The 24,324-nt window shown below is 39.1% G+C and overlaps 1 protein-coding gene across 4 annotated transcripts in view; it reads right to left on the reverse strand.

Annotated features, from left to right (window-relative positions):
• TUT7 (terminal uridylyl transferase 7) overlaps positions 1 to 23,375 on the reverse strand; it is a 35,699-nt gene extending 12,324 nt beyond the window's left edge. For 3 of the 4 annotated variants that reach the window (XM_054808857.1, XM_054808860.1, XM_054808858.1), the window contains exons 1-18: positions 23,244 to 23,375; positions 20,669 to 21,195; positions 14,523 to 14,698; positions 13,839 to 13,955; positions 12,625 to 12,802; positions 12,076 to 12,164; positions 11,008 to 11,059; positions 9,196 to 9,265; positions 8,196 to 8,322; positions 7,334 to 7,453; positions 6,021 to 6,152; positions 5,091 to 5,271; positions 3,598 to 4,748; positions 3,322 to 3,472; positions 2,539 to 2,625; positions 1,568 to 1,668; positions 973 to 1,030; positions 167 to 270 (exon numbers count right to left, since the gene is read on the reverse strand). In XM_054808857.1, the coding sequence (XP_054664832.1) occupies positions 167 to 270; positions 973 to 1,030; positions 1,568 to 1,668; positions 2,539 to 2,625; positions 3,322 to 3,472; positions 3,598 to 4,748; positions 5,091 to 5,271; positions 6,021 to 6,152; positions 7,334 to 7,453; positions 8,196 to 8,322; positions 9,196 to 9,265; positions 11,008 to 11,059; positions 12,076 to 12,164; positions 12,625 to 12,802; positions 13,839 to 13,955; positions 14,523 to 14,698; positions 20,669 to 21,164 (3,390 nt within the window). In that variant the 5' untranslated portion in view covers positions 21,165 to 21,195; positions 23,244 to 23,375. The remainder of the gene's footprint in view (positions 1 to 166; positions 271 to 972; positions 1,031 to 1,567; positions 1,669 to 2,538; positions 2,626 to 3,321; positions 3,473 to 3,597; positions 4,749 to 5,090; positions 5,272 to 6,020; positions 6,153 to 7,333; positions 7,454 to 8,195; positions 8,323 to 9,195; positions 9,266 to 11,007; positions 11,060 to 12,075; positions 12,165 to 12,624; positions 12,803 to 13,838; positions 13,956 to 14,522; positions 14,699 to 20,668; positions 21,196 to 23,243) is intronic. The other variant, XM_054808859.1, reaches the window with a different exon arrangement.
• Positions 23,376 to 24,324: the final 949 nt, after the last annotated feature.

The following is a 24,324-nucleotide window of genomic DNA, read 5'->3' on the forward strand; positions in this document are numbered from 1 at the left end:
ATTTCAGCCCAGAAACGTGAGAGCTATCAACTGACTCGTGGTTTTTTGGAAATCTAAAACTGCAACAGGCAATTGGAAACAGTTGTTGATTGAACCTCGGCAAAACAATCACTTCAATCTCAAGAAGCATTTTTCTCTAAAAAAATAAAAAAGGAGATAACCTTACCAGAGTATTATATAAACTGATGTCTACTTCAAGACCACTTCTGACATGGAAAAATTTGACAATTGGGACTTTAGCAGTTGTTATAGGCAAGACATTTCTTAAACCTAGGATGAAATGTTTAATTAATGAATGACTGCAATACAGTCGTAACAGTATCAAATGCTCTACAAATAACTCCAAACTGTAGTAAAAAGGCTACAAAATAAAATCTTAGCTGATACCAAAATTGTATTTTAGTTATATTTTAGTATTTATTTTAGGCATTTGTCAAACATTATGAATGATACATATAATATATACAAATATACGTTTAGCCCCCCAATAAAAAAAAAATCAGTCTAAATGTTACAGAAAAATCAGCTTAAGAGATCACTGATAGTTCACTCCAATTATATTAAATTCATGAGATACACCAAAATAAGCACTATAAAATCATAATTTCTTGTAGAAGGAACAGAATTCCCATTGCAAACTTGTATCAGCCTATCTTTTACTATTAACTTATTGGGCACTGAACATACAAATACAACATAACTACTAACTTGAAGACACAAGCTTTAAGCTACAGTTTGTTCTTATGCATGTACGTTATAAATATACTCTCTGTCCAATTCAGATGGACAGACCTCCATATGCAAACAAAAACAAATCCAAATGTTCACAACATATAACCTCACTCATACTAACATTAAGCTCTTTGGTATAGTTTTATCTTAATGATTTTCATCTACAGTGTGCCAGAACATTCTCACTACAGCAACTGAAGTCACAAACAGAACTACTTATTCAATTTTTGAGAAAGTTACCTGACTGTTTCTTGAGAACTTTCGCTAAATCTTCAATGAGTCTGATGCAATCAAGTCCCTAAGACATTAAGAAAAAAAAAGTTGAAAGTTGTATCTGCTACAAGTATTTTAGACAAACGTTTTATTACTTACCATTAAGCTTAATACTGTATAATTCAGTTTCATATTATACAGAATTATGTGAATACTACAGATTGTTTCAAAATAGCAATTGTAAACACTAGTCAACACTAGATAGTATCTTAATATGAGCTTTTAAAGTGTTTACATTAGGCATGAAAGGCGACTGATGTCCTCTTCCACTGTCTCCCATTCCTAGCTGTTTATGCTACAAAACATGTTATTTATCTGCACAGTTAACGCTACAAGTAATGGTAGTACAGAATTCAGAAGAAAACTGATTACTGAGAGTAGTTCTTAAACTCATACCTAGACCAACAGCAAACCTCGCTAAAACAATCTGCTTTTGTGGCACCTATTTGTGTTTTCTTCTAATCTGAAAAGCTTTTATAAAATAATTTGTTACACTATATACATAGTATAACCATAAAATTTTGCATTTATTAAAAAAAAAACCAACAACTTTTCAAACTACCTCAGCAGTTTCCAGCCCATCCATTGTCATACAGATATCAAGGTCACTTTGTTTGAAGCCAAAGCCATTTTTTGATGACCCAAACAAATTCAGTTTTGTTCCTGTAAGAGATGTGATGGGTTATAACCACATATCGACACAGAATCTCAAACTGTATATAGTTTCAAACCACTGCATGTCTTAATACAGGCATGAAAACATTACTATCTTTCTATGGTACATCAAAACTTATTTTCTTATCAACTTTGCTGATGAGGAAAGAATCTCTGCTTTTCTTGGTTCAAATGAGCAGTCTGACAGATCCAGAAACAAGTTAGGTTTTCCAATAATTAAATCATCAGCGTGTAAGTCTGAGCTGAAATCTGATCTTGAAAAAAAAAAGTAAGACTTCTCTCTACAGAGATCTTCAGGATAAGGGACACATCTGTCCACATACCAGGCTCCAGTCAGAAAATCTTTTGCTGATTTTAAAAGACTATGAACTGATGTGCCGGTATTACAGGTAAGAACTCCAGAAATGAACAAACAAAAAAATTAAAAAAGCTAGGTTCTGCAGATGGGTCAGATGATGTGCCTGTTTTTAAATATTCCAAAACCAATAAGCTTGAGTAAGAAGGACTACAAAAAGCTTGTTGTTTGTAAGAGTAGATACAACAAGAAGTCTGGCTAATGAATAAGACTAAAATAACAATTATAAAACTGTTCTACTACTGCTTGCATTGTTTTATCCTTAACTTGCCATTGCTCCTTTGTAAAAATGTGTTGTATATATGACTAAGTCAAAAAAACCTTAAACCAAAGCCTTAAAGACTTAAAACAGAAGTTAATGTAATGAAGTACAGCAGTGCCAAGCAACAATATAGGTTAACTGTTCAAAACTAAAGTGTTTATAACGCTGATATGTTTTCTTGGAAAACACTGAAGTATGGACATGCCAATGTATAAATATAAAGCTAGAACTGCCTAATTACCTGGGAAATCCTGTCTAATGAAGTTTTCCAAGTTTTGTCTTATGTGCTCCCGAGCCTGATCCTCTACAATGCTTGGAGCAAAATCGTCTTTAAAAAAAAAAAATTAAAAAATTTAAGCAAACTGATCTGTAGAAAAGGTCAACAGCAAAGATGCAAACGAAAAAAGTGTGGGTTTTACAGCAGGGGTACGGGGGAGAGAAGAAGCAAGAGAAGATTCACATGTGAAGAAAGAAAGCAAGGATGAAGTAGAAGAGAAATACCTGTTCAAAGAAAAACATTAATTAGACAAATAATGCATTTTGTCTGGTCAGAAATGGCGAGAGAGAAAGGAGGAAAGTTGGGTCACTCTGAAAAGAACAAAAGTGGAGAAGTGTTACAAAACAGTATTTTGACTCCATTTTTTCCTAGAACACCGAAGTCTTTGTTTACTAAAAACCACAAGTTAAGGAACAGTAACAAAATTCAATGTAGATAGAAATCCAAAACCATCACTCAAAACACCCACCCAAAATTAAATTCTTAGAAATTATATTACGATGTCTAAGTAAGTAATCAGACAGCCAGTGTGTCGAAGATAAACCTAAACATTTTATATTTCTCTAAATACAAACTACTCAGCAGCCCTATTCAAGCCCTTACAAATCTTAGAACTGTATCTAAGAGTTGAATGCAGTGTAGCAAATCAGCCAGGCCCCCTTTATAACACCATTAGTCTGTGGTTATTTCATTGGTTTTTGCAATTCTTTTTCTACCGCACAACAATATTCAAAGGAAAAAACTTACGGTAACATTGAACACAAACTTGATCTAGAATAACTGAAAATTTAGGTGTCAACATTGGCAGTGGGTCAAGCTCAATTTTCTTGAAGTCTTCTGGACAATCCTTCTTTAAGTGACCTTCCCGTTTGCACAAGCTACATACTACTGTAGGAGACTGCATGAACAGAAAGCAAGATTGATTTTAAAAACTGTAATACTTTAATGAATTTGAGCAACACTTTCATATAACTGATAATAGAACATAAGCAAAATGTTTATGTTCTGATACAGCTTGCTTACCTTGCCCTTTGTAAAAGCTGGTTTACTGAATTCATAAAAAAGTTCGGATTCTAAACACTGTTCTATTGCTGTGTTCTCTTCAAATAGCCTTCCCTTCTCAGTAAGATCCTCTTGACTCAAATTGATCCTGAGAGGTCCATCCACATTTTCTTCAAAATGTTTGTTCTCATATTTATTGGGGATGGAAAAATCTTCTTCTTCCTCTGACAGTGCATCATCATCTCCAGATCCAGTATATGTGTTACCCAGTTCATCTCCAGCTCTTATGATAACACCACACTCTCTCTGGTTTGGAAGACTTGGTTCTTCCTCCTCTTCCTCCTCATCATCCGAGTTAATAATTCGGGATATTTGGGTCTGTGCTGAACGTATGAATTTTTTGGGAGATTCATCCAGTTCATCAGTACCTTCAGTACTCTCCTCATCAATGTCAATCTTGTCATCCATTATACCACTACACTCTAAGCCAAACTCATCACTCTCTGTAAGTGCAGTATTTTGAAAACCTTCCAAGTCTGAAGTACTACATGTCTCTATATCGTGCTCATTCACTGTCACAGGAAGATCTCCACTATCACTGTCTTCATCTATCCCCTGCTCAGTAGTCAAGATATTATTCCATCTTCTTTGTTGTTGTTCTTCATGTTCTTCCTCTTCTTCCTCCTCCTCTTCATCTTCATTTCCACTCTCTGTCTCTTCACAACTTGGTTTAAAATCCTCATTATCTCCAGAAATAACTTCCTCAATTATACAGTCTGAATCTTCATGGCCAATTCCCAAATGACTTAGATCATCAGCCAGTTCTTCTTCTGTGAAACTTTCTGAGCCATCACACAGTTTTGAAGGATCAATTTGATGTCCCTGGGGCATACCTGTAGTCTCCGTTATGCAATCTTCCACTACTGCTGTGTTTGTTCTAACATCCAAGCTTTGCAACTCAGAATTTTCATGCTTTATAGCATCTTTTCCGTGGTCCAGCATTTGAGATTTCTCCTCATTGGCATTTGGAGAGGATTTTTTGCTCAATTTTGCACTTTTTTTGTGAGGCAAGGCAAAATACTTGTAAGTTGCTCTCAGGCAGTGAAGAATATACTCATATACTAGCTGGCTGTTCAGAGTTCTTGCCACATTCCTTTTGACTGAATATGGGTCTAGTAGAAAGAAGAAGTGAGCCAGTAGTGCAGGGATTAATTTTTTTTAAAAAAAGAATACACTTACATCCTTACAAAATCTGAATATACTACTGCTACTCTAAAACATTGTGTAGGGACATAAGATCTATGAATTGTGCTGAAGACAATTTTTAAGTCCACTGAGTTACTTTTGATAATGTTGAAAAAATACCCAAGAGAAATATTAAATTGATTTTTTTTCAAAACATACTCTACTGTATTATTGGGAATAACAGTCCAATATTGAAAAATTCTAAGTATCAAAAGCCAAGACAGTGCCCTAGAAAATTAAAGTAACAGTTCTTTGAAGTTTGTTGATACCTTCCACAGCAATGCGCTTTTTAGGCCAGTCCTTTGATTCACGAGACACTGTTTCTTTGAGTCGTATGCTAATAACCAAATCAGCCATATTGAACTCCAAGGCATAGAAACGAAGCAGTTCTACCCAGAGCTGACCAGCGGGTGCTGAACACTGCTGTCCTGAGCCAAATACTAAGGGAACCTGTCAATTACAGAAGAAAAGCTTAAATAATATTTAATGCACAGGCGTTTAGCTGTTACACTTCCTTGTATTGCATCTGTAATATTACAATGTAATATTACAAAATTTATAATTGCTCCTATACTCCTGCATTGGAATTAAAAAATTGGAAGACATAGTATAAACTCAGATTATAAAACTTCAAAATTAAAGACTGAATCAATGGTAAAGAATAGCATCAATGATTAATAACAATTGTTTATTTAAGTGTTTATGCCATAATTTATAATTTTTCAAGAAAATACCACATCTAATCTAAATGGACAGAATAGATTATAAAGCCTATTTTTTAGCAAAGCCTAAGTCGTATTGTTAACTGTCATAGCATGTAGTTGTATAGCGGTACTGTTTCTTGCAAAGGTGTTATAAAATAAGTAATTTGTAAGAATAGTTCAAAGCTAAGAGGAAACATTTTTCATATGCTTAACCTAATGCTGAGATAAAATTGCTTCGGCTCTATAAGCTAGGTTCTCCTCTGACAGATTAAAACCCAGGGTCTTTATCAAAAAATTTGACATATCTCCTAGTTTTCTGATACATTCTTAGCAATAAGATGTAAGCATAGGAAGCCTTATATCAAGCAGTCATGTAATCTTAGTTCAGCTTGTGGTTTTGCAACATAAACACAAAACAAAATTAGAAGATGGTTCTTTTTTCAAGAACAGCAATGACTGCTAGACTATCACAGAAGTAAATTAAATGGTTCAGACCTTGCCCCTTCTAGGGGAAGTTTCTTGTGACAAATCAGAATCATCAATGGGGTTATGCTCCCAAACCACAGTATCATTCTCAACTTCTTTCAGATGAAAATGAGTTAATTTGTTTAATGAGAATCCTCCAATCTAAAGGAAACAGAAAAAGAAACATACAGCTAAACATCATGTGAACTTTAAATCTTCCACCGCACCCGGTAGTAGGCCAAAATAAAACAGAACAAAATTTAAAAACAGCTGTTTCAGGCCTAGAATATGCCCCAATCTGCATCTCTCTTCTCCTTACATTTTTCTACAAAAAGTTCTTGTGAGTTCAGCGCTTTTGGAAGGCTATCCCTATGTCAGAGAACCTTGTCTTTGCACATTACACAGGCATAAATATGTATTTTTTAATTAGATGGCCAAGCATACAAAGGTTAGGTGTAAGTCTGGCTGAATTCACATTCTTTCTGAATTCCTGCAGAAATGGCTGCATATAGCTTGCTAAGAATAGCAAGAAGCTATAGGTTATTATACAGAAGCTGACAGGTTACACACCACCACAAGTAATTGGTCCTCTCATTCATACTCAATTAATTACTGGTTAGGGGTTGACCTGCTGGGAAGCAGCTCTGCAGAGAAGGACCTGGGAGTCCTGGTGGACAACAAGCTCTCCACGAGCCAGCAATGTGCCCTTGTGGCCAAGAAGACCAATGGTATCCTGGGGTGCATGAAGAAGAGCATGGCCAGCAGGTCGAGGGAGGTTCTCCTCCCCCTCTGCTCTGCCCTGGTGAGGCTGCATCCGGAGTTCTGCATCCAGGTCTGGGCTCCCCAGGTCAATAAAGACAGGGAACTACTGGAGAGAGTCCAGCAGAGGGCTACAAGGATGATCAGGGGACTGGAACATCTCTCATAGGAGGAAAGGCTGAGAGAGCTGGGTCTGTTTAGTCTGGAGAAGACTGAGAGGGGATCTAATCAATACTTATAAATATCTAAAGAGTGGATGTAAAGATGGGGCCAGACTCTTTTCAGTGGTGCCCAGTGACAGGACAAGGGGCAATGGGCACAAACTGGAACACAGGAAGTTCCACATGAACATGAGAAAAAAAATTCTTCACTTTGAGGGTGCCAGAGCACTGGAAGAGGCTGCCCAGAGAGACTGTGGAGTCTCCTTCTCTGGAGATATTCAAAACCCACCTGGACATGATCCTGTGCAACCTGCTCTAGGTGATCCTGCTCTAGCAGGGGGGTTGGACTAGATGATCTCCAGAGGCCCCTTCCAACCCCTACCAGTCTGTATGATTCTGTATTCAGTGTATTAGTGCACATACCCATGATCCCAAATAGACAGGGAGACAAGGCTCTTTCCTCTGTTGTAGAAAGAAAATAACCATTAAAGCGAACACATAAGGTGCCAAGCCTCCCTCTTCAGGATGATCAACACAGCACAACTGTAAAAATAAATTCTGCAGTCATTAAGGTTTCAAGTTATACCATGAAAAATATTCTTTAAATTGCTGTTCAGAAGCAATTAAATACTGACAGAAACTCAGACATCTTTGAGCTCTTATGAGATGGACTTTGTTTTCAAGGCCTCCATAGTTACTGGAGTCATGTTATTACCATAATATTTTCAGTGTAAGAACCATAGGATGCAGACTGGCAAAACAGACAGCATACAGCACATTTGCAAAAATGAAGACCCAGTTTACATAGATATAATACAAGTCAAAAGTTTTTCCATCTTTTTCTTAAATCATGTTTTAGTTGCAGCACGCAAAGTTTTGGAACAAATTATTTTAATTCACAAGAAAGTTTTCATCTATATATGGAAACAAGCAGCTTTCTCCTTTCATTTTTTTCATGATGCGTTACATTTATGGGAAACAGGTAATTCAATTTTATATACATTCCTCTGACTTCTTTGGTAACAGAGCAGGGTACTTACAGTCTGCATGCCACTGGCTGAAGCTTAAAATTCCACTTTTGAAATTTAGTGGAACATTATAACATACAAATGATAGTTATATCATTTATAAAATTTACAATTTATAAAAAAAAAATCCTTTTCCCAACTCTTTTTCTAAAGAGTTTCAACAACTGTTTTCTAAACCATACTTACAGTTTCACCAGCATAATATCAATGTTCATTCAATATTTATTCACAGATGGGGGAATACAAATGACTCTTACCTTTGCCCAGTACCTGAAGGCAATCACTAAAGGTACTACAGTAGGTTCCAGTTTTCCAAGTGCAGCCAAATGGTTTGTTGTCAGACAAGCATTCTCATTTCCTGCACTCACTTTACAAATAAGGCCACTAAAACCCAAAAAGAAACAAAGCAAAAGATTTTGGAGATTTTGTAAGAACCGACGTAGTTCAGATGACATCTCACAAAACAGTGTAGCAGAAGGCTATAAGGAAAGACTTAACAGCCTCTCAAAGATACTGTATCTACATTAAAAGAAGCATGGAAAATCAATTTGATTTATGGTTCGATTGAAGATATATGCAGTATAATTTTCTGTAAACACCTTTTCAAATACAATTCAAATTTAAGTATTTGTTTCTAATGACATTAATTCACTGAACTAAAATAGTTACACTACTCATTTCCTTCATCAATCCAAAACATCTTCCCATACCAAACCCATCAGTAAACAGTTTCTATGCTGTTTATTGTGCTCTGGAAACATTTTCAAACCGTGAAAGATCAAGGTAGCAGCAAATAACTGGTAGTACTTCTGTATCAGTAGCTGTTTATAGAATGTTTCATGAATCTTAAGTGATATCCATTAAATGGGCAAAATAAAATGTCTTTCACTTGTTCTCAAAATACTAGTGAAGTAAAGCAAGCTGATCTTGCCCTTACAGAAATCCATAATTTAATATGGTATCTACATACCTATAAAGGAAGGAAAGTTTCTGCTTAAGCAGTTATCCCAAATGGAAGGGTAAGGGTACATGCTGGACACCATAATGGTTGAAGGGATTGGGAAATACACAGCTGAGGACAGAACAACCCTTACCCTCTTATTCTAGGCTAGGAATGACTTGCCCATGAGTATTAGTTTGTGTTTCAAGATCCATGGAACTGTAATAATTTAGTACAGAAACGTCATTTTTCAGATGTTGGTACATATAATTTACATTGCTATATACTATTAGAACACACAAAGTGACAACCAAGACCTTTGCTTTTCTCTGCACACCACCACTGGTATTCTAGCATGGAAATCTGCATCAACTTCCGTAAAAGATTCTAGGTTGGGGGAGAAAGAAAAAGAAGCCACATTAAGCACAATGTTGACAAAAAGAATGCTGAACTGCATGCAACTAGAGGAGTACAGCTAGAACTTCAACTTCGTAATAAAAAGACTAATTTTGAGACAAATAACTCAGTACATCTAATAGATTAATTGTGCCACTCTTAAAGCAAGTTTTTCCTATGTGATGGGAAGAATATGGTCTATATGGTAAGCACTATTAAACAAGGAACTTTTCAAAATTCATATATGCAGTAGGTACAATTAAACAGGTATATTCTGGTTAAGTGTTGGCTTCAATAATCCAGGCATACAGACAGACCAATGACATCTGTAAAATAATGTTAGTGTGAAAGATGAAAAAACAGAGCATTATGTCAGTACTAGACAGAAAGAAAATATCCAAGTTTATTTTCCCTAGTAATCTAGAAATGCCCTATGTAAGTTTAGAAGAGGCTTATTGACATGACGTAAGTCTTCTGGCTACGCTTAATTTTTTATTTTTTCCTCTTATTCTTTATACAGATTTCCAAATACAATTCAACTACATTTTTATCTTAACATTAAAGAAGTACAGATGCCGCTGCAGTCCTTGCTCCAAGTGGAGCTTATTGATCTAAACTGGGCTTATTTTTTGATTCCTTACTGTTTCATTGGGCTAGGTAGAGTGGAAACTATGAAACAATTTTAGATACTGAATTCAGAAATTCTGAAATGACAAGGTCTTCTTGATGTTATGTAGCCATTTGGACACCTGACTTCTTTGAAAAACATCTTGCTTTTGCCACTGGTACCTCAAATGCTCTGTCTCTGTATCTTCTGAGTCACAGAAAAAGGGTTTGCACAAGATGTTAATGCAAATATTGCTTGCATTCAAAACACATTAGAGATCCTAACTTCTTATGGGATCTAGGTCTTCATTCCTCCAGTCTGGTTGAACTCAATTCTCAAAGACTATAATGGTCATTTGAATAGACAAGAAGATGTACATACAATGGGGGTGGCAATGAGAAAAATCTAGGTCAGTAAATATATGCATGTTTAATATACGTGTTTGGAACCATATGGTCTGATTTCCCAACTGTGGGCATAAAGCAAGGCAAGAAAGTAGTAAAACTACTTTTTGCAATCTGCATTTAAAAAGAGTTTCTTTCCCACCTTTTAATTTTTTTGCTTGCATATACTGGAACTGGTTTGAGTAAGTGTATTTCTTTAAGATCTTAAACTTTACTTGCCTGTATTAGTGTATAGAGTTGTATTCATTACCTGAAAAAAAACATGTGTCTGTATGCAGTCATTTGTATGTGGTCTCACTGCACTAACAGGCATGTGTACATAATTATAGGCAAAGAGACCACAATCTGAAAGTGCATTACCAAGTTTCTCATCACAATAGAAGAGCTCAGGCTGCTTTCTGTACTACACATGGCTAATAGAGCAGTCTGGGGAAAGAGAGGCAGCACAGTAGTTTAAGTTTAATGACATCTTCACTTATAATGGAGAAGAAAACCTCTCACTGGGAATTTCTAGTATCAACATAAATAATGCACTTCAACAGTCACAAAACTGAATACCAAACCAAAGTTAGTTCTGCCAATGAATTATTTCCTGCAGTATTTTTCAGTCTCACTTCTTTCTAAAAAAAAAGGATAGCATGTGGTCCATCTGTTCAGAGGTGGAATTCAGCAATACTAAGCAGTAACAATTTAATGGAATTGAGAAGGCAATTTTTTCTTACCGCTGTTCTGGAGACTTTCTTGCACAAGTAAGAGAACATCTGGTTGCGTCATCTGTCAATAAGAGTAATAAAGCTGTTTTCACAGTGTCAAAAAGGTGATTTCCCACAACTTAAAAAAAATTTAAAACATCACCCCTACGCCACTTCTGTCTTTTTTCCAGAGAGGGCAGCAAGAAGGAAATAAAATAACAGCAACTAAGAAAAAACTTCACTATGTCCTTGGCTATTGCTAAATTGCATCAAATATTTTGAAGGGAAAAAAAAATCATCCAAGAGTAATTGTAAGTAAAGTTATTTTTACCTCTATCAAAGACTTGGTTGTAGGAAAATCCCCCCCACCAAGAGGAATACTATTTCAGTGTGCTTAAATATGGTGTAGATCTACATCACATCAAAGATTGGAATCATAGCTTTTTAAATTATATGCACTTTATGAACGTGGATCATTCTTTTTCCCTACAGTATTTCCATCTTTATTTCCTAGAGGAAATGCTAAGTTTTAACTATGAGACTGCCAAATCACCTACAGTAGAAATAAGTTTAAAAATGGAATCAAAAGTTTTTCACAGTCCTTAATTTCTTTTCAATGTTCAAGCATAAAGATGTGCACAAGCAACTAGCATGACAAATTAAGACTTTAAATTACTTCACATATAAATGACATAAGATGGTTTCATGGCTCAAAAATAATGTAGCAAACAAACAGTCTGATCTGTATATATCAGTACAGAAACAAGATCATGGAAGTGCCATTTAATCCAGCTGTAAAAGAAGGTAAATAATGATCTGTCTCATAGGACTGCAAGGAGTATACATGTTTTAAGTGTTTTCAGTTTTTCAGAAGGAAGATTCAATAAAACACAAAGCTGTATTATACTACCTGACCATTACTGGTGTGTGAAGCAAGGAATGTTATTTTAAGACCATTTAAATGTGATAGCTGTGTTTTACCCAATGCATTTTCATAAAAAGTGCTAATACCACACTGTAAGTTATATTTAAAATATAATCTACATAAAAGTGCAAACATTCAAAACCACTTACACTTAATAAAATGGTCTTACTTACATTGTCAGGAAACTGGATATCTATGTTTATGTCTGAAGTTTTGAAACCAAATCTGCTATAGGAGGAGCCATACAATCTTAATGAGCACTCTGCAACAAAAAGAATTACACTGCATTTACGCTATACCTAATTCTAAGTCTGCAGCTACTTTATGTCATTGTATCTTAAACCTACCTCTAATTTTGATAGCTGCAGGAAATGAGAAGGGTTTTCCAACAGCACAGAACTGGGTTAGTAAATCCTGCCTTTCATGTTGTTGCTAGTAAAGGCTTATAATGAAGGTCAAGTACTCCTCAGGTCTTGTTCATCTTCACTTTTTACTACGGGTCTGTCTGGTGCTCATGATGAGCACCACTGTAATTTGATTCTGATACAGGGTTATATTGCCACATCACGTTGTTCAACAAACTAGTAACTAAATATATTATTTTACAATTTAGCTAGCCAAGGTTTTTAATTAAGTTTTCACTTTATGAGCTAGTTTGAGATTTTTTGTCTGTTTTCCCCAAGTTGGCATATCTAGCATTTAAAACAAATTGCAAATAATACCTGGCAGCTTTTGACACAGTAAGTTTTCCATCACTGTTTTAATGTTGAGCCTTTCTTCTACATCTTCATTATTTAAGCCAAACTCCTGCACTACATTTTCAATAGCAACACCAATAGCTTGTATCTGGGAAGGCGTTGGAGGAGGCAGAGCGGTCAGCATCTGTTCTTCTTGCTTCTCCTTTAAAGATAATAAGACTGATGTTTTAATGATTTTCTTGAGTTGCTTAACGTGCTAGAATGAATGCCTGCAACTCATCCCAAGTAATACCACCACAGGTATCCAGATAATGGAAGTGACTGGAAGCAAGAACATCAAGAGAGAAACTGTGACAGGTATAGAGAATTAGATATTCCAGGAGGCTTCAGTAATGTGCAGAGGTAATATACACATGTATTTGGAACATTAAAAAACACGTCACCCATTCTTCCATCACCTATAAAGTGGGAAAGGGTAGGAATTAGAGTAAAAATAGGAAACCTGCAGCAGACATTTTTGTCCACTTCAAGCTGAGAAAGTAGAAGGAACAGAAGATATTTAATTAAAAAAATAGAAAGCAAAATTGAGATTATGCTGGAAGTTATTTTAATGTTTATGTTCAAAATCAACCTATTTCCTTTACATATAAACAAGTCTGTAATACTCCACAAGTTCTTAATTTTAACAGTACTATTGAATTGAAATCTTCACCCTGATCTATTGGTTATAATTTCCAATTCTGCCATACCAACTATATTTGCTTATTGCTATTCCTCATTGCTTTGGACTTGATCAAAACTCTTCATTGTTGAAATATGCCACTGTACATATTGTATACATACACTGTGAAATGTATACTAAGAAGAATACACATAACTAGTCTACAAGAAGAATTATAGAACAGCAAAACAGAAGAGTCAGTTGGTACAGCTTTTTTATTATATTTCAATCACCAGTAACAAAATATTACTGAGTTATACTCTGAATGAGGACTTCTGTTAATAATAGGCATGAAAAAGTACAAATTAAACTCCAAAGCTGAGGGCAGAAGCAAAGTCCAGGTCCCAAGTTTAGTCCTTTTACCAGTATCACTAAGGAATAGTTTTTAAGAAGATTTAAACATGGTAAAAAAAAAAAAGCAGAATGATTTTAGAAGCAGTGCAGTTTCATTGTCATTAGTAGGGTGAGGACAGTTTCATATATCTGCATTTTATACTTTTTCTTGTCCTTAACTCACCTTTAGGCTTTTCTTGTGTCTTTTCTCTTTAATATGCTTATGAGCAAAAGCCACCGACTCAATCAAAACATCACACAATTTGCAGGTATATTTTGCTGATGGGCAGCTTCGAGGTTGCTAAAATAAAGATAGTAAAAAACCCTAAAATATAGAAAGATATTACCTTCATTTCATTCAATACTCTTGCTAAGTTGAATGACTGTAACTCTGAAATCCAGAAACACTCAATTTAGCTTTCCTAACTCCATCTTTACCAAAAGCTTGCATATCAAATATATTGCCAGAAGAATGGTGATACTAGGTCAATCAAGCCCAACACCTTGTCATTTACAGTGGAAGATACCCAATGCCCATGGAAGAAGATATTAACTGAAGAAACTTACAATAAAACTTTTCTGGTCCACTGCCCCAGCATCTAGTGATCTTATGTTAATTCATGAACTAAAGGAGCAGCCATTCTTTGTGCTTAAATTGCTACCAAACCAAGATTTATTATAGTAAAAAAACCAAAGGATAACCTGCCTTCTCTTGAGAATTCATTAACAGCACCCTTTTTGTACATTACATCAATTCTACAACTAGACTTTCTAGCTACAGTTGGAGAAATTGCTCAAAGAGTACCCTCTATATTGTATTTACAGACAAAAGAATAGGAGAGGACTATACAAGTAAAGACAGTGGCACCTTCTTTAGTCTATAAATGCAGTCTTGCTTCAATCGCTCTTCAGCTTGCTGCAACCCTAGAAGTTCTTTTGCCGACAGCACAGATTCATCTATGACTGGACCATCCACTTCGTCTTGATCATACTCATCTTTTCTAGTTCTTCTCGATCTTCTGGGTTTCCTAAGCTTCTTTATTTCTTATAAAGAGTTATGAGAGCAAATATGTCAAATAACTTCAGAGTACCACACAGCATTTTGTTTCTTTTTTTCCTTAAATTACCATTCTACTTATGTGCAAGTCAAAGAATACACAAATCATCTACCCCGCATGATTTCATAACCTGTTCTGTGCAAGTCTGATAATAGGAAGAGTGTATATTTATGTCATAACCTATAGTACTTCTGTTCCGAACGACTAAAAACCACTAATTTGCCCCACTGAAGTCACTGACCTTATTTAGATAGCTTTGCTAAAACTGACAAAAAAAATAAAACTAAATGCAATAGATTTAACTGCCTAGTTGAGACATACCTGTATGTCATTGTAATGAAAAGGTAGAATATATCCAAAGATTTCAGGATGTCTGGTCAGGCTTAGGTAGACAAACAAGCTAGAAAGTGAACTGACCCACAGATCACTAAGAATAACACAGCACTATAATGGGGGTTGGAACTAGATGATCTTTGAGGTCCATTCCAACCCAAACCATTCTATGATGTGATGTGATATATGATATAGCACTGCATCCTGGTTTTGGCAGGGATAGTTAATTTTCTTCCTAGCAGCTGGTATAGTGCTGTGTTTTGGATTTAGGATGAGAACAACGTTGATAACACACTGATGTTTTTAGCTGTTGCCAAGCAGTCAAGGACTTTTCAGCTTCTCACGCTGCCCTGCCAACGAGAAAGTGGGGGTGCCCAAGAAGCTGGGAGGGGACACAGCCAGGGCAGCTGACCCAAACTGGCCAAAGGGATATTCCATACCATATGATGTCATATTCTGTATATTACTGGGGGGGGGGGTGGATGGACAGGGGACAGGGACACGGACACTGGCTGGGAGGTGGGGCAGCTCAGGAACTAGTTGAGCATCAGATTCAGGTGGCAAGAAATTGTGCTGTGCATCACTTGTTTTGTATAGTCTTTTACCATTATTATGGTATAACATTATTATCGTTATCTTCCTTTCCTGTCCTATTAAACTGCCTTTATTTCAACCCATGAGTTTTATCCTTTTTTTTTTTCCCTTTCAATTCTCTCCACTATCCCACTGGGGGAAAGGTGGGAGGGAGGGAGAGAGCCAACAGCTGTGTGGTTGTTTTAGCTGCCAGCTAAACTATGACACACTGCCATGGCTTAGCTGTCACGCAACAATTTATTATTACCAGTAATAACTGCCCATTAATGTCACTTGCTTTTCAATTAAACCAGGATACGGATCAGTATTGCCTTCACATTATTAAAGAGACAAGTAAAAAAACCAAACCAAACAACCCCTATTGGCTACATAAGTCAATAAATAATGAACTTGGTAAGTATTTGCACAGATTGCTTGATAAAAGTATAAAACCAGCAGAATAAACATCCTTAGAAAACTTGTTATGTTTACAGCAAAAGTTCTGGAACAAGTTAATGTAAATACCGTTTCTACTTGTAAGCAAACTTAGTCATCATTTTGAAGCAGGAATTGCTACTGGTCCAAAGGGTATCTATAAAAATCATCTCAGGAATGAATATACACAGGCCGGATTTTCACACATGACTTTAGATGACATCTTACCTTTCACTTGAACAGCTATACAGGATGTCCACATGCATGGAATTTTTAAAGTTCCCTACTTCTGAGAAAGTTTATGTGACTTCCTTAAACTCCAAATCCCTTATCATAGCATAAGGTTTTAATTTGTAATAATAAAAAAAAGATAAACCACAACTGCTCTACCAAATACATTTACAAAGCTTCTTTCCTGCAACTACAATTTTTGTCTCTAATAATTGGCAAAAGGGAAACAACCTGGTTCTGTATTTTCAACCAGTTGTTTGATTCAGTTCACTAAGCAGCACGCATGTGCTAGAGTTGTAAACAGGACCAGGACAAGAATGGTAATATAATTTCTTTCAGCAGCAGCATATGTTTATGCTGGAATAAACAGAACTAAGGCTTAATAGGTTGCAGGGACAGTATTCCAAAGGAAGCTCCAAGGAGCAGGAACAGAAATCTGAGTCTCTGAACTTTACACATCCCTTCCATTTTCCATGCTGACTCTCCTGCTCAAACTCCTAAGACCCGCCACAGTTGTTTGACTAAATTTTTACTGATAAGTGTAGACCAAACTTGGAGAAAAATGTGTATTAAATTGTGTTGGGTTTGCGTGGCAAGGTTTTGGTAGCGGTGGGGCTACAGGGGTGGCTTCTGTGAGAAGCTGCTAGAAGCTCCCCCTGTGTCTGATAGAGCCAATGCCAGCCGGCTCTAAGACAGGCCCGCCGCTGGCCAAGGCCAAGCCAATCAGCGCCTCTGTGATAACATATTTAAGAAGAAGAAAAACACTTAGGGAGAGATAGCTTTTGCAGCCAGAGAGAGGAGTGAGAAGATGTAAGAAACTCTGCAGACACCAAGGTCACTGCAGATGGAGGGGGAGGAGGTGCTCCAGGCGCCGGAGCAGAGATCCCCCTGCAGCCCGTGGTGAAGACCATGGTGAGGCAGGCTGTCCCCCTGCAGCCCATGGAGGAAGGATGAGGGGGTGTAGAGATTCCACCTGCAGCCCGTGGAGGACCCCACGCTGGAGCAGGTGGAGGCACCTGAAGGAGGCTGTGGCCCCGTGGGAAGCCCACACTGGAGCAAGCTCCTGGCCGTACCGGTGGACCCGTGAAGAGGGGAGCCCACGCCAGGGCAGGTTTGCTGGCAGGACTTGTGACCCCGTGGCGGACCCCACGCTGGAGCAGTTTGCTCCTGAAGGTCTGCACCCCGTGAGAGGGACTCCATGCTGGAGCAGGGGAACGATGAGAGGAGTCCTCCCCCTGAGGATGAAGAAGCGGCAGAAACAACGTGAGATGAACTGACCGTAACCCCCATTCCCCGTCCCCCTGTGCCGCTGAGGGGGGGAAGGTTGAAGCCGGGAGTGAAGTTGAGCCCAGGAAGATGGGAGGGGTGGGGGGAGGTATTTTAAGAGTTGATTTTATTTTCTCATTCCTCTACTCTGTTTTGCCTAGTAATAAATTATATGAATTCCCTCTCTAAGTTCGGTCTGTTTTGCTTGTGACAACAATTAGTGAGTGATCTCTCCCTGTCCTTATCTCGACCTACAAGCATTTTGTTATGCCTTTTCTCCCCTGTTTAGTGAATGAGGAGAGTGAGAGAGCAGCTCTGGTGGGCACCTGGCCTCCAGCCAGGGTCAACCCACCACATAAATAAATGTTGTCACACACTTTCATGTGAAAACTACCCATCAATTATTTCTGTAACCACTAAGTAATTTAAAAAAATTACAAAGTAAATAAATACTTCTAATATTTGATAGTTACAGTAGTGACAATCTAATTATAGGTTAATGACTAAATAAAGTACCAAAGGCAAGCTAAAGTTAAAGCTCCTGCAGAAAAATCAATGCCTTAGAGATTTGGTAAACTTCCTTATGAGCTACAGTAAAAAGGCATAAAGGTAAAGGAAAGGGACAAGTGCATAAAATATTTAAAGTAAAAGGATATGCTAAAAGAAACATATTTAGTAACTGTTTTCTACTTGACATAGAATTAGAGCTTTTGAAGGGACCTCAAGAGGTGAGCTATGCCATGCCTGTGCTTCGCAGCAGCATGAAACAAATTTTGTCAATCCTGAGCAATGCTCACCTAACCTGTTCTTAAAAGGCCTTCAGTTACATACTCCATGAGCTGTCCAGACCACCTCTCCAGTACTTCACTAGCTTTACCATTAGAAACTTTCACTTTATTCCTCATCTGAGCCTTCCTTGCTCAGTTTTAGGGCCACTGCTTTGTGTCCCGTCTATAGGAAAGATGCAAGCCAGATTACTACATCAGTTTTTTTTTTACACCTTTCTAGACAGCTGAAGACTTATTATGCCTCCCTACCCTTTTCTTTTGCAGAAAGATTGGGGATTGTTTACAGTTTGCGTAGTTTCTGTTTTCTATGTGCTCTGGCATTCTTCTTGCTGCTCTTTGGACTGTTTCCATTTTTTTCAAGTGAGGTGCCAAAGCTGGACAGAATACCGTAACTGAGTTTACCAAAGACTTAAAGAAAAAGGAGTACTTCAGGCTGCAAGTCTGTTTCCATGCCTCACAGCACTATGACACTGACTACTCATGATCATCTTCTGACAATGATTTCAGATTCTTCCCTGAACAAATACCACTTTATAACAGCTTTTCCCCCCTTATTTGTACAGTTGACATTCTTACTTAAACAATGGCATTTGCATATCTTTTGTATTTCATCCTATATGTAGGTCATTTCTGCAACTATGCAAAGTTATTTTAATTCACCTTCCTGCTTTTCTGCATTCAGTTCCTACCAGCTCCACAGCATATTCAAATTTAAAAGCACACAATAAGTAAGCCGTCTTCATTCATCATCAGAATAGTGTAATAAACATTGAACACAACAGAATCCTCGCAGATGCTTGCTCAATGCTTCCTATCATTTTGACAAAAACTTTGGTAAGTATTTTCTGAGTATATTTATCTCATTAGCTCTGTAAGGCTCTTGTATTACTCTAATCTAGAGAATTTTCCTCTAGTTTACTTACAGGACTGTCATGTAAGAGTGTCTAAAGTACTACGATACTAGCGCTAGCAGTCCCCCTGCTAGAACCCTAGAACTAGGGTTCTCCCATGTCCACGGGGTACCGATCACTATTTTAAAGAAATAAATTAGGACTTGGTATACTTTTTTCTTGACAACTCCATGTTTACTGCTACTCATCTCTTTGTAACCTTTCATATACTTATAGTAGGTTACATTATTTGTTCCAGAATGGATTCCCAAGATTAAAGTTGCGTACCATTTTTTTAATTCCACTTTTAAGAGATGCTTGCCCTTTCCTATATGCCAGTAGCTTACTTCTCCTGAATAAGTTCTCGGGTATGATTGCCAGTGGTTCCAATAATCTACTTCAGTGAGGTCCTGAAGTTTCACAGAAAAAAAGTTCATCAGAGCCAGCAAATTTGAGAACAAACTTGTGAAAGCATTCTACTCTGCTGTCTCCTCATCTGAGGTTGAGCTCAAGTGCACAACTTATTTCTAACAATGAGACGCACTGGGCACCTGCTCACAGTTTATCTTTTTAATGACAGCTGATATCAAGGGAAAGGACATTTCATTCCTGGACTTCCTGGTATCAACCAGTAATAGCTTTCCTTCTCATTAGGGGTGCAGATCAATACTGTCTTTGGCCCCCCCACCTTAACTAAAACAAGACAGATTTCATGTTAACAGGCAGCTGTTCTATGTTAGCAGCACCTCAACTGTGCCTTAGTCCTTCTTATTTTATATAATTATGTTATCTTCTTTAAAGCTTCCTCTTTCTGCTTTGATCTACTTACACTTCCTTCTGGTACTCACTTTCCAATAAAGATCTCATGATATTGATCACTTTATTCTACCTTAGCCTGTTCTTCCTTGCATTTCAATAATTAGGGCTTGTACTCTTATTAGTACTAATTGCCCCTAGAGAAGTTCAATATGCATAAAGAATTAGTTTTGTGTTATTGCTGTACTACTGTTGCTAGTATTAAGTTCTCACGCCACCTATGAGACATTGTTTTCAATCTTCGTTCAAATATGTTGTTACAGACCTCAGCAGCAGCTCCAAAATCTTACCCTGTATCAACTTAATAGAAACATCCTTCATCAGCCTTGATGGGTTCAATCTAATTGTACCTGGAAAATTACAATCAGGGACCCTACACAGATGTTGCAATCTACTTACTCCTACCACATATAAACTAACTTACAAAGACAACACAATTCATAAAACAAGTTCTGTATCATGAGATGTAACAATTTGTTTAAAGTGCTGCAGTACAGTCAATAGTGTGCAATATATGACAGAACAAAACCGATTTTTTGCTTTAACTGGAAATTCTTCTTTTCAGTAACACACAGAGAAACCTACTTTACTGGATAGCTATGTAAAAACAAACACGTTGATTACCATAGCTTCCTTTCTGCATGTCTGGCATGTCTTCACTCATTAAGTCTTCCTGAAGTTGTCGTCTTACACTTCTGTTTCCAGCACCTTCAACCTCATGAAGAGAGTCCTTTCTTGTCCTGCTATGCACAGGAATCCAGGCAACAGATCTGTACTCTCTCCAGCTGTCAGAAGTACTACGGTAGTCATCAGATACCCACTTCTTCATTTGGTCTCTCTGGGTATCATTTAACTTCGACCCTTGACTGTAAGTTGTGTTTTTAAATGAATTTGGGCTACTCAAAACACTACGTGGCCCTCGCCTGGGACTGCTTCCATAATGACCTGGTGTTCCCTTTTTCTTTTGCAGGCTGGTATCTATTTTATTGCTATGTCCATTTCCATATTCATCCATGACTCGGTAGTCTTTCTGTAAGGGACTTCCTTTTAATTCTTCTTGATGTAAAATTCCCTGTTCCTTAGTTTGTTTGGCAAAGCAAGGTTTTGCAGCATCTCCCATCGTTATTGCTGTTCAATTTAGTGGTTCCCACCTAGAAATTAAAAAGTTCAAACTGTATTATAAAATTAGTCAAGTGATAAACACTGGTTATTTGTTATGGAAATCTCAACAATCAAAGCCCTGGCTCTGTAACATCATCAAGGCAAGCAAGTCTTGGTGGAAAGCAAAATTTGCTCCAACGAAACAAGAGGTAGTTCAAAACTCAGCTAGGTTTCTTCTGTTAAAACATCTTACACCTATGGGTGGTTCACAAAATGCAGAAACAGCCTACAGCTTTTTTGGGCATTAAGGTCTAGATACCTTCAGGACAGATAACTACTTTTAAGAGTCCACATCAGAGTATCAAGCTCAGTACAAGACAGCTTTGAAAGAATGACCAAAGGAACTTCGTAGCATGGAGAATACGTAGGACACAATAATGAGGATGGCCCAAAAGCCATTCTACATCATCCGAGTATTCCCCTTTCCCCACAGTAGACAGTGTTCACCTTGCTACAAATGAAAATTGTCATCAGAGGAGACTGAGACATAGAAATTGAGCAGCAATCTATCTGTCAGGCAAATATGATACAATGATTAAGAAACAATGCTGCACTCCTACTGCACTCTGCACATTTTACCTAGATTCCAAGGTCTCACGTTACCCGGTATTAAGCATTCGTATTTCATATGATTTTAGTATTCTCTAAAACACCTGGGCTACTGATTTTCTCTTCCTCCCTCCCCACTTTATCACATCCATGTTCTTGTCGCAGAACATTTCCAGGGAGCTGTAACTCCAATGTTAGCATAAACCCCTTGTGGACTGTGAAAAGGGGGAGTTACCTGGAAGAGACCGGCTAAACACACGTAAGCAGCAGTGGTCACATTGACACTGAATATTGTATGATTTAAATATAGCCACATACAACCAAACAAAAAAGATTTTCTCTTTCAGAAGACATGTACGTGCTTAAGGATGCAGAGAAGGCTGTAGGGCATTTACAAGAAGCACTTAAAGAGCAGGAAATGCCTTTTATTGCCTTTAATATGGGAGTACGGTACTTGATTTTCTTTATTTTTTTAAAGTTCGGCAGATCCCAAAGGCACCCTTAGGCATCTCAGTGTCTGATTTCTACAGGCTTCGGGCTTTCAGTGTTTATCCCCCTCTTAAGCAGAGGAGGCTTTTTTGCTCTTACATGAGTGACAAAACAAGTAGGATTCCTGTCCTAAAGACCAGAATCCATAGCCAGTTATGTACAACTGTGGAGATGCAGCTATTCCAGCTAAGGGCTGAAAGAAAAGTTTCAAATGCACAAAATGAATTTTCTTCCTATTTTAGGAAAGGAATTGCTGTCAAATCTGAATTTCAGAGTGACCTAAACCCAGCTTAGTTTAGAGTCATCCCTAGAAGCAACGCCCACACCCAGCCGCCAGGCTGGATGATGACACACTCCCTGCAATGGAAGGGAGCAGAAAGTCCAAGTTTACACTCGCCTCTGGCTCCCAATCACGACACGAGGTGCTGGTCCGACACGGGGAAGGTGAGCTGCCCCGCAGGCCCAGCAGCAACGCAGCTGGGGACATGGTTCCCTGCGGGGCCACAAGCAGCAGGCAGTGCCGGCCAAGCTGCCAACGGGACCCAGCCGGTGGTGTTATGATACCGGCTTCCGTCACCATCACGCAGTAAACACGCTACATGGGCCAGGGCTCCCTCACTCCCATGCAGCAGCCCCCAGCCCTCTCCTTTCAGTCCTCCCACCGGCTGACGAAGGCCCTCCACCCCGAACAACCGAAGGTCCGGGGAGCGGCCTGGCGGAGGCGGGAGGACAGCCAGGCGGCCGGTGCAGGGCAGCAGCGGGGACTGTGGCGCAGCACTCCCCCGCCCCGCTCGGCCTTGCCCCGCCGCCTCAGCCGGACAGCCCGTGGGCGGAGAGGCCGGCGAAGGGGCGGGCGGGCAGCGGCCCAGGCCTGGGATGGGGGCAGGGAGGAAGATGCAGCGGCGTGCGGCTGGAAGAGAACGCCGGGGGGACGCCGCCTGCTGCCGGCGAAGGCCTCGCCCGGCCACCGGCCACCACCCGCCGAGAGAAGGGCACTCACCGGCCGCCGACAGTCCGCCTCCTACCGCCGCCCCGCCATTGTGCCGCGGCGGAAACCGCACCGGTCCCTCCGCGCGGCCGACCCGCGCGGGTCTTCCGGCAGCGCGGCTCCGCCCCCCGCCGGACGCGACGGGGCGGGGCGGGGCGGGGCGGGCGTTTATGTCAGGCCCGGGAGCCTCATCTACGGGTTAGTCCCGGCTGTGGGCGGGAGCGGCCTCCCTCCGCCTCCGGCGTCCCACCCGCCAACGCAGGAGCCACGAGTGGGCGTGGAAAGCTCATCCCCGCAGCGGGGACAACCCGGCAATTGGTGTTCTGTGGAAGGCAGCTAAATTAGAGAGGCGTATCGCGTGCACTGCGGTCACCTTCCTGGAAATGCAATGGTAATTGAGTGGATTGGCGTGAGCAATCACAACAACAGTGCCATATAAGCAACTACTGCGGAATAATCCCCCAATGTCATGTTTGCTCGTCCGTTGGAGAACTGAAGGCATTGCCGCGCCGCTGGGTACCAGACTCCGCTCCCTACGGTCTGCGTGCCTCACCACACCAACTGAAGTAGCTGATGTTCAGAGCAAATTACGACAACGGAAATACAAATTACAGGAAGTGGGAAAACCTGGGGCAGGTGGGGAAGTGGGCGTATTACAAGTTTCCTGTAGCAGAAAAAGTTCTGCTTCCCTTATTACTAAATTACCCTTCTCCCTCAACTAAGCGGCCTGTGTATTTTGTGAATATTGCTTGCACTTGCTCAGCCTTTTCCTCTGACGGCTTCTTCCTGTTACTGCATGCCCTCTTCATTACCTAATTACTGCCTATTTTAAGAGGGTCTCTTCCTCTTGCTCTTTTGCATTCGTATTTGTGGAAAAGAGTTGCTCTTAACCCACCTCACGAGATGGCCCTTATGAGAATTGGAACCTTCCTGTTCCAATCCAGACTTCCTTAGCAAAATCTGTACAAGTATACAGTTTTTGAAGGGCGGTAAGTAGTAGAGACTTCCCAAAATCACTTATGGTGCCTTTCAAAGACAGCACATTATAGCTTTATAGACAAGTGCTTTGCATCAGCACTTGAAAGTTACCTTT

Source organism: Grus americana, chromosome Z, assembly GCF_028858705.1.
Source record: "Grus americana isolate bGruAme1 chromosome Z, bGruAme1.mat, whole genome shotgun sequence".
Classification (NCBI taxonomy): Eukaryota; Metazoa; Chordata; class Aves; order Gruiformes; family Gruidae; genus Grus; species Grus americana.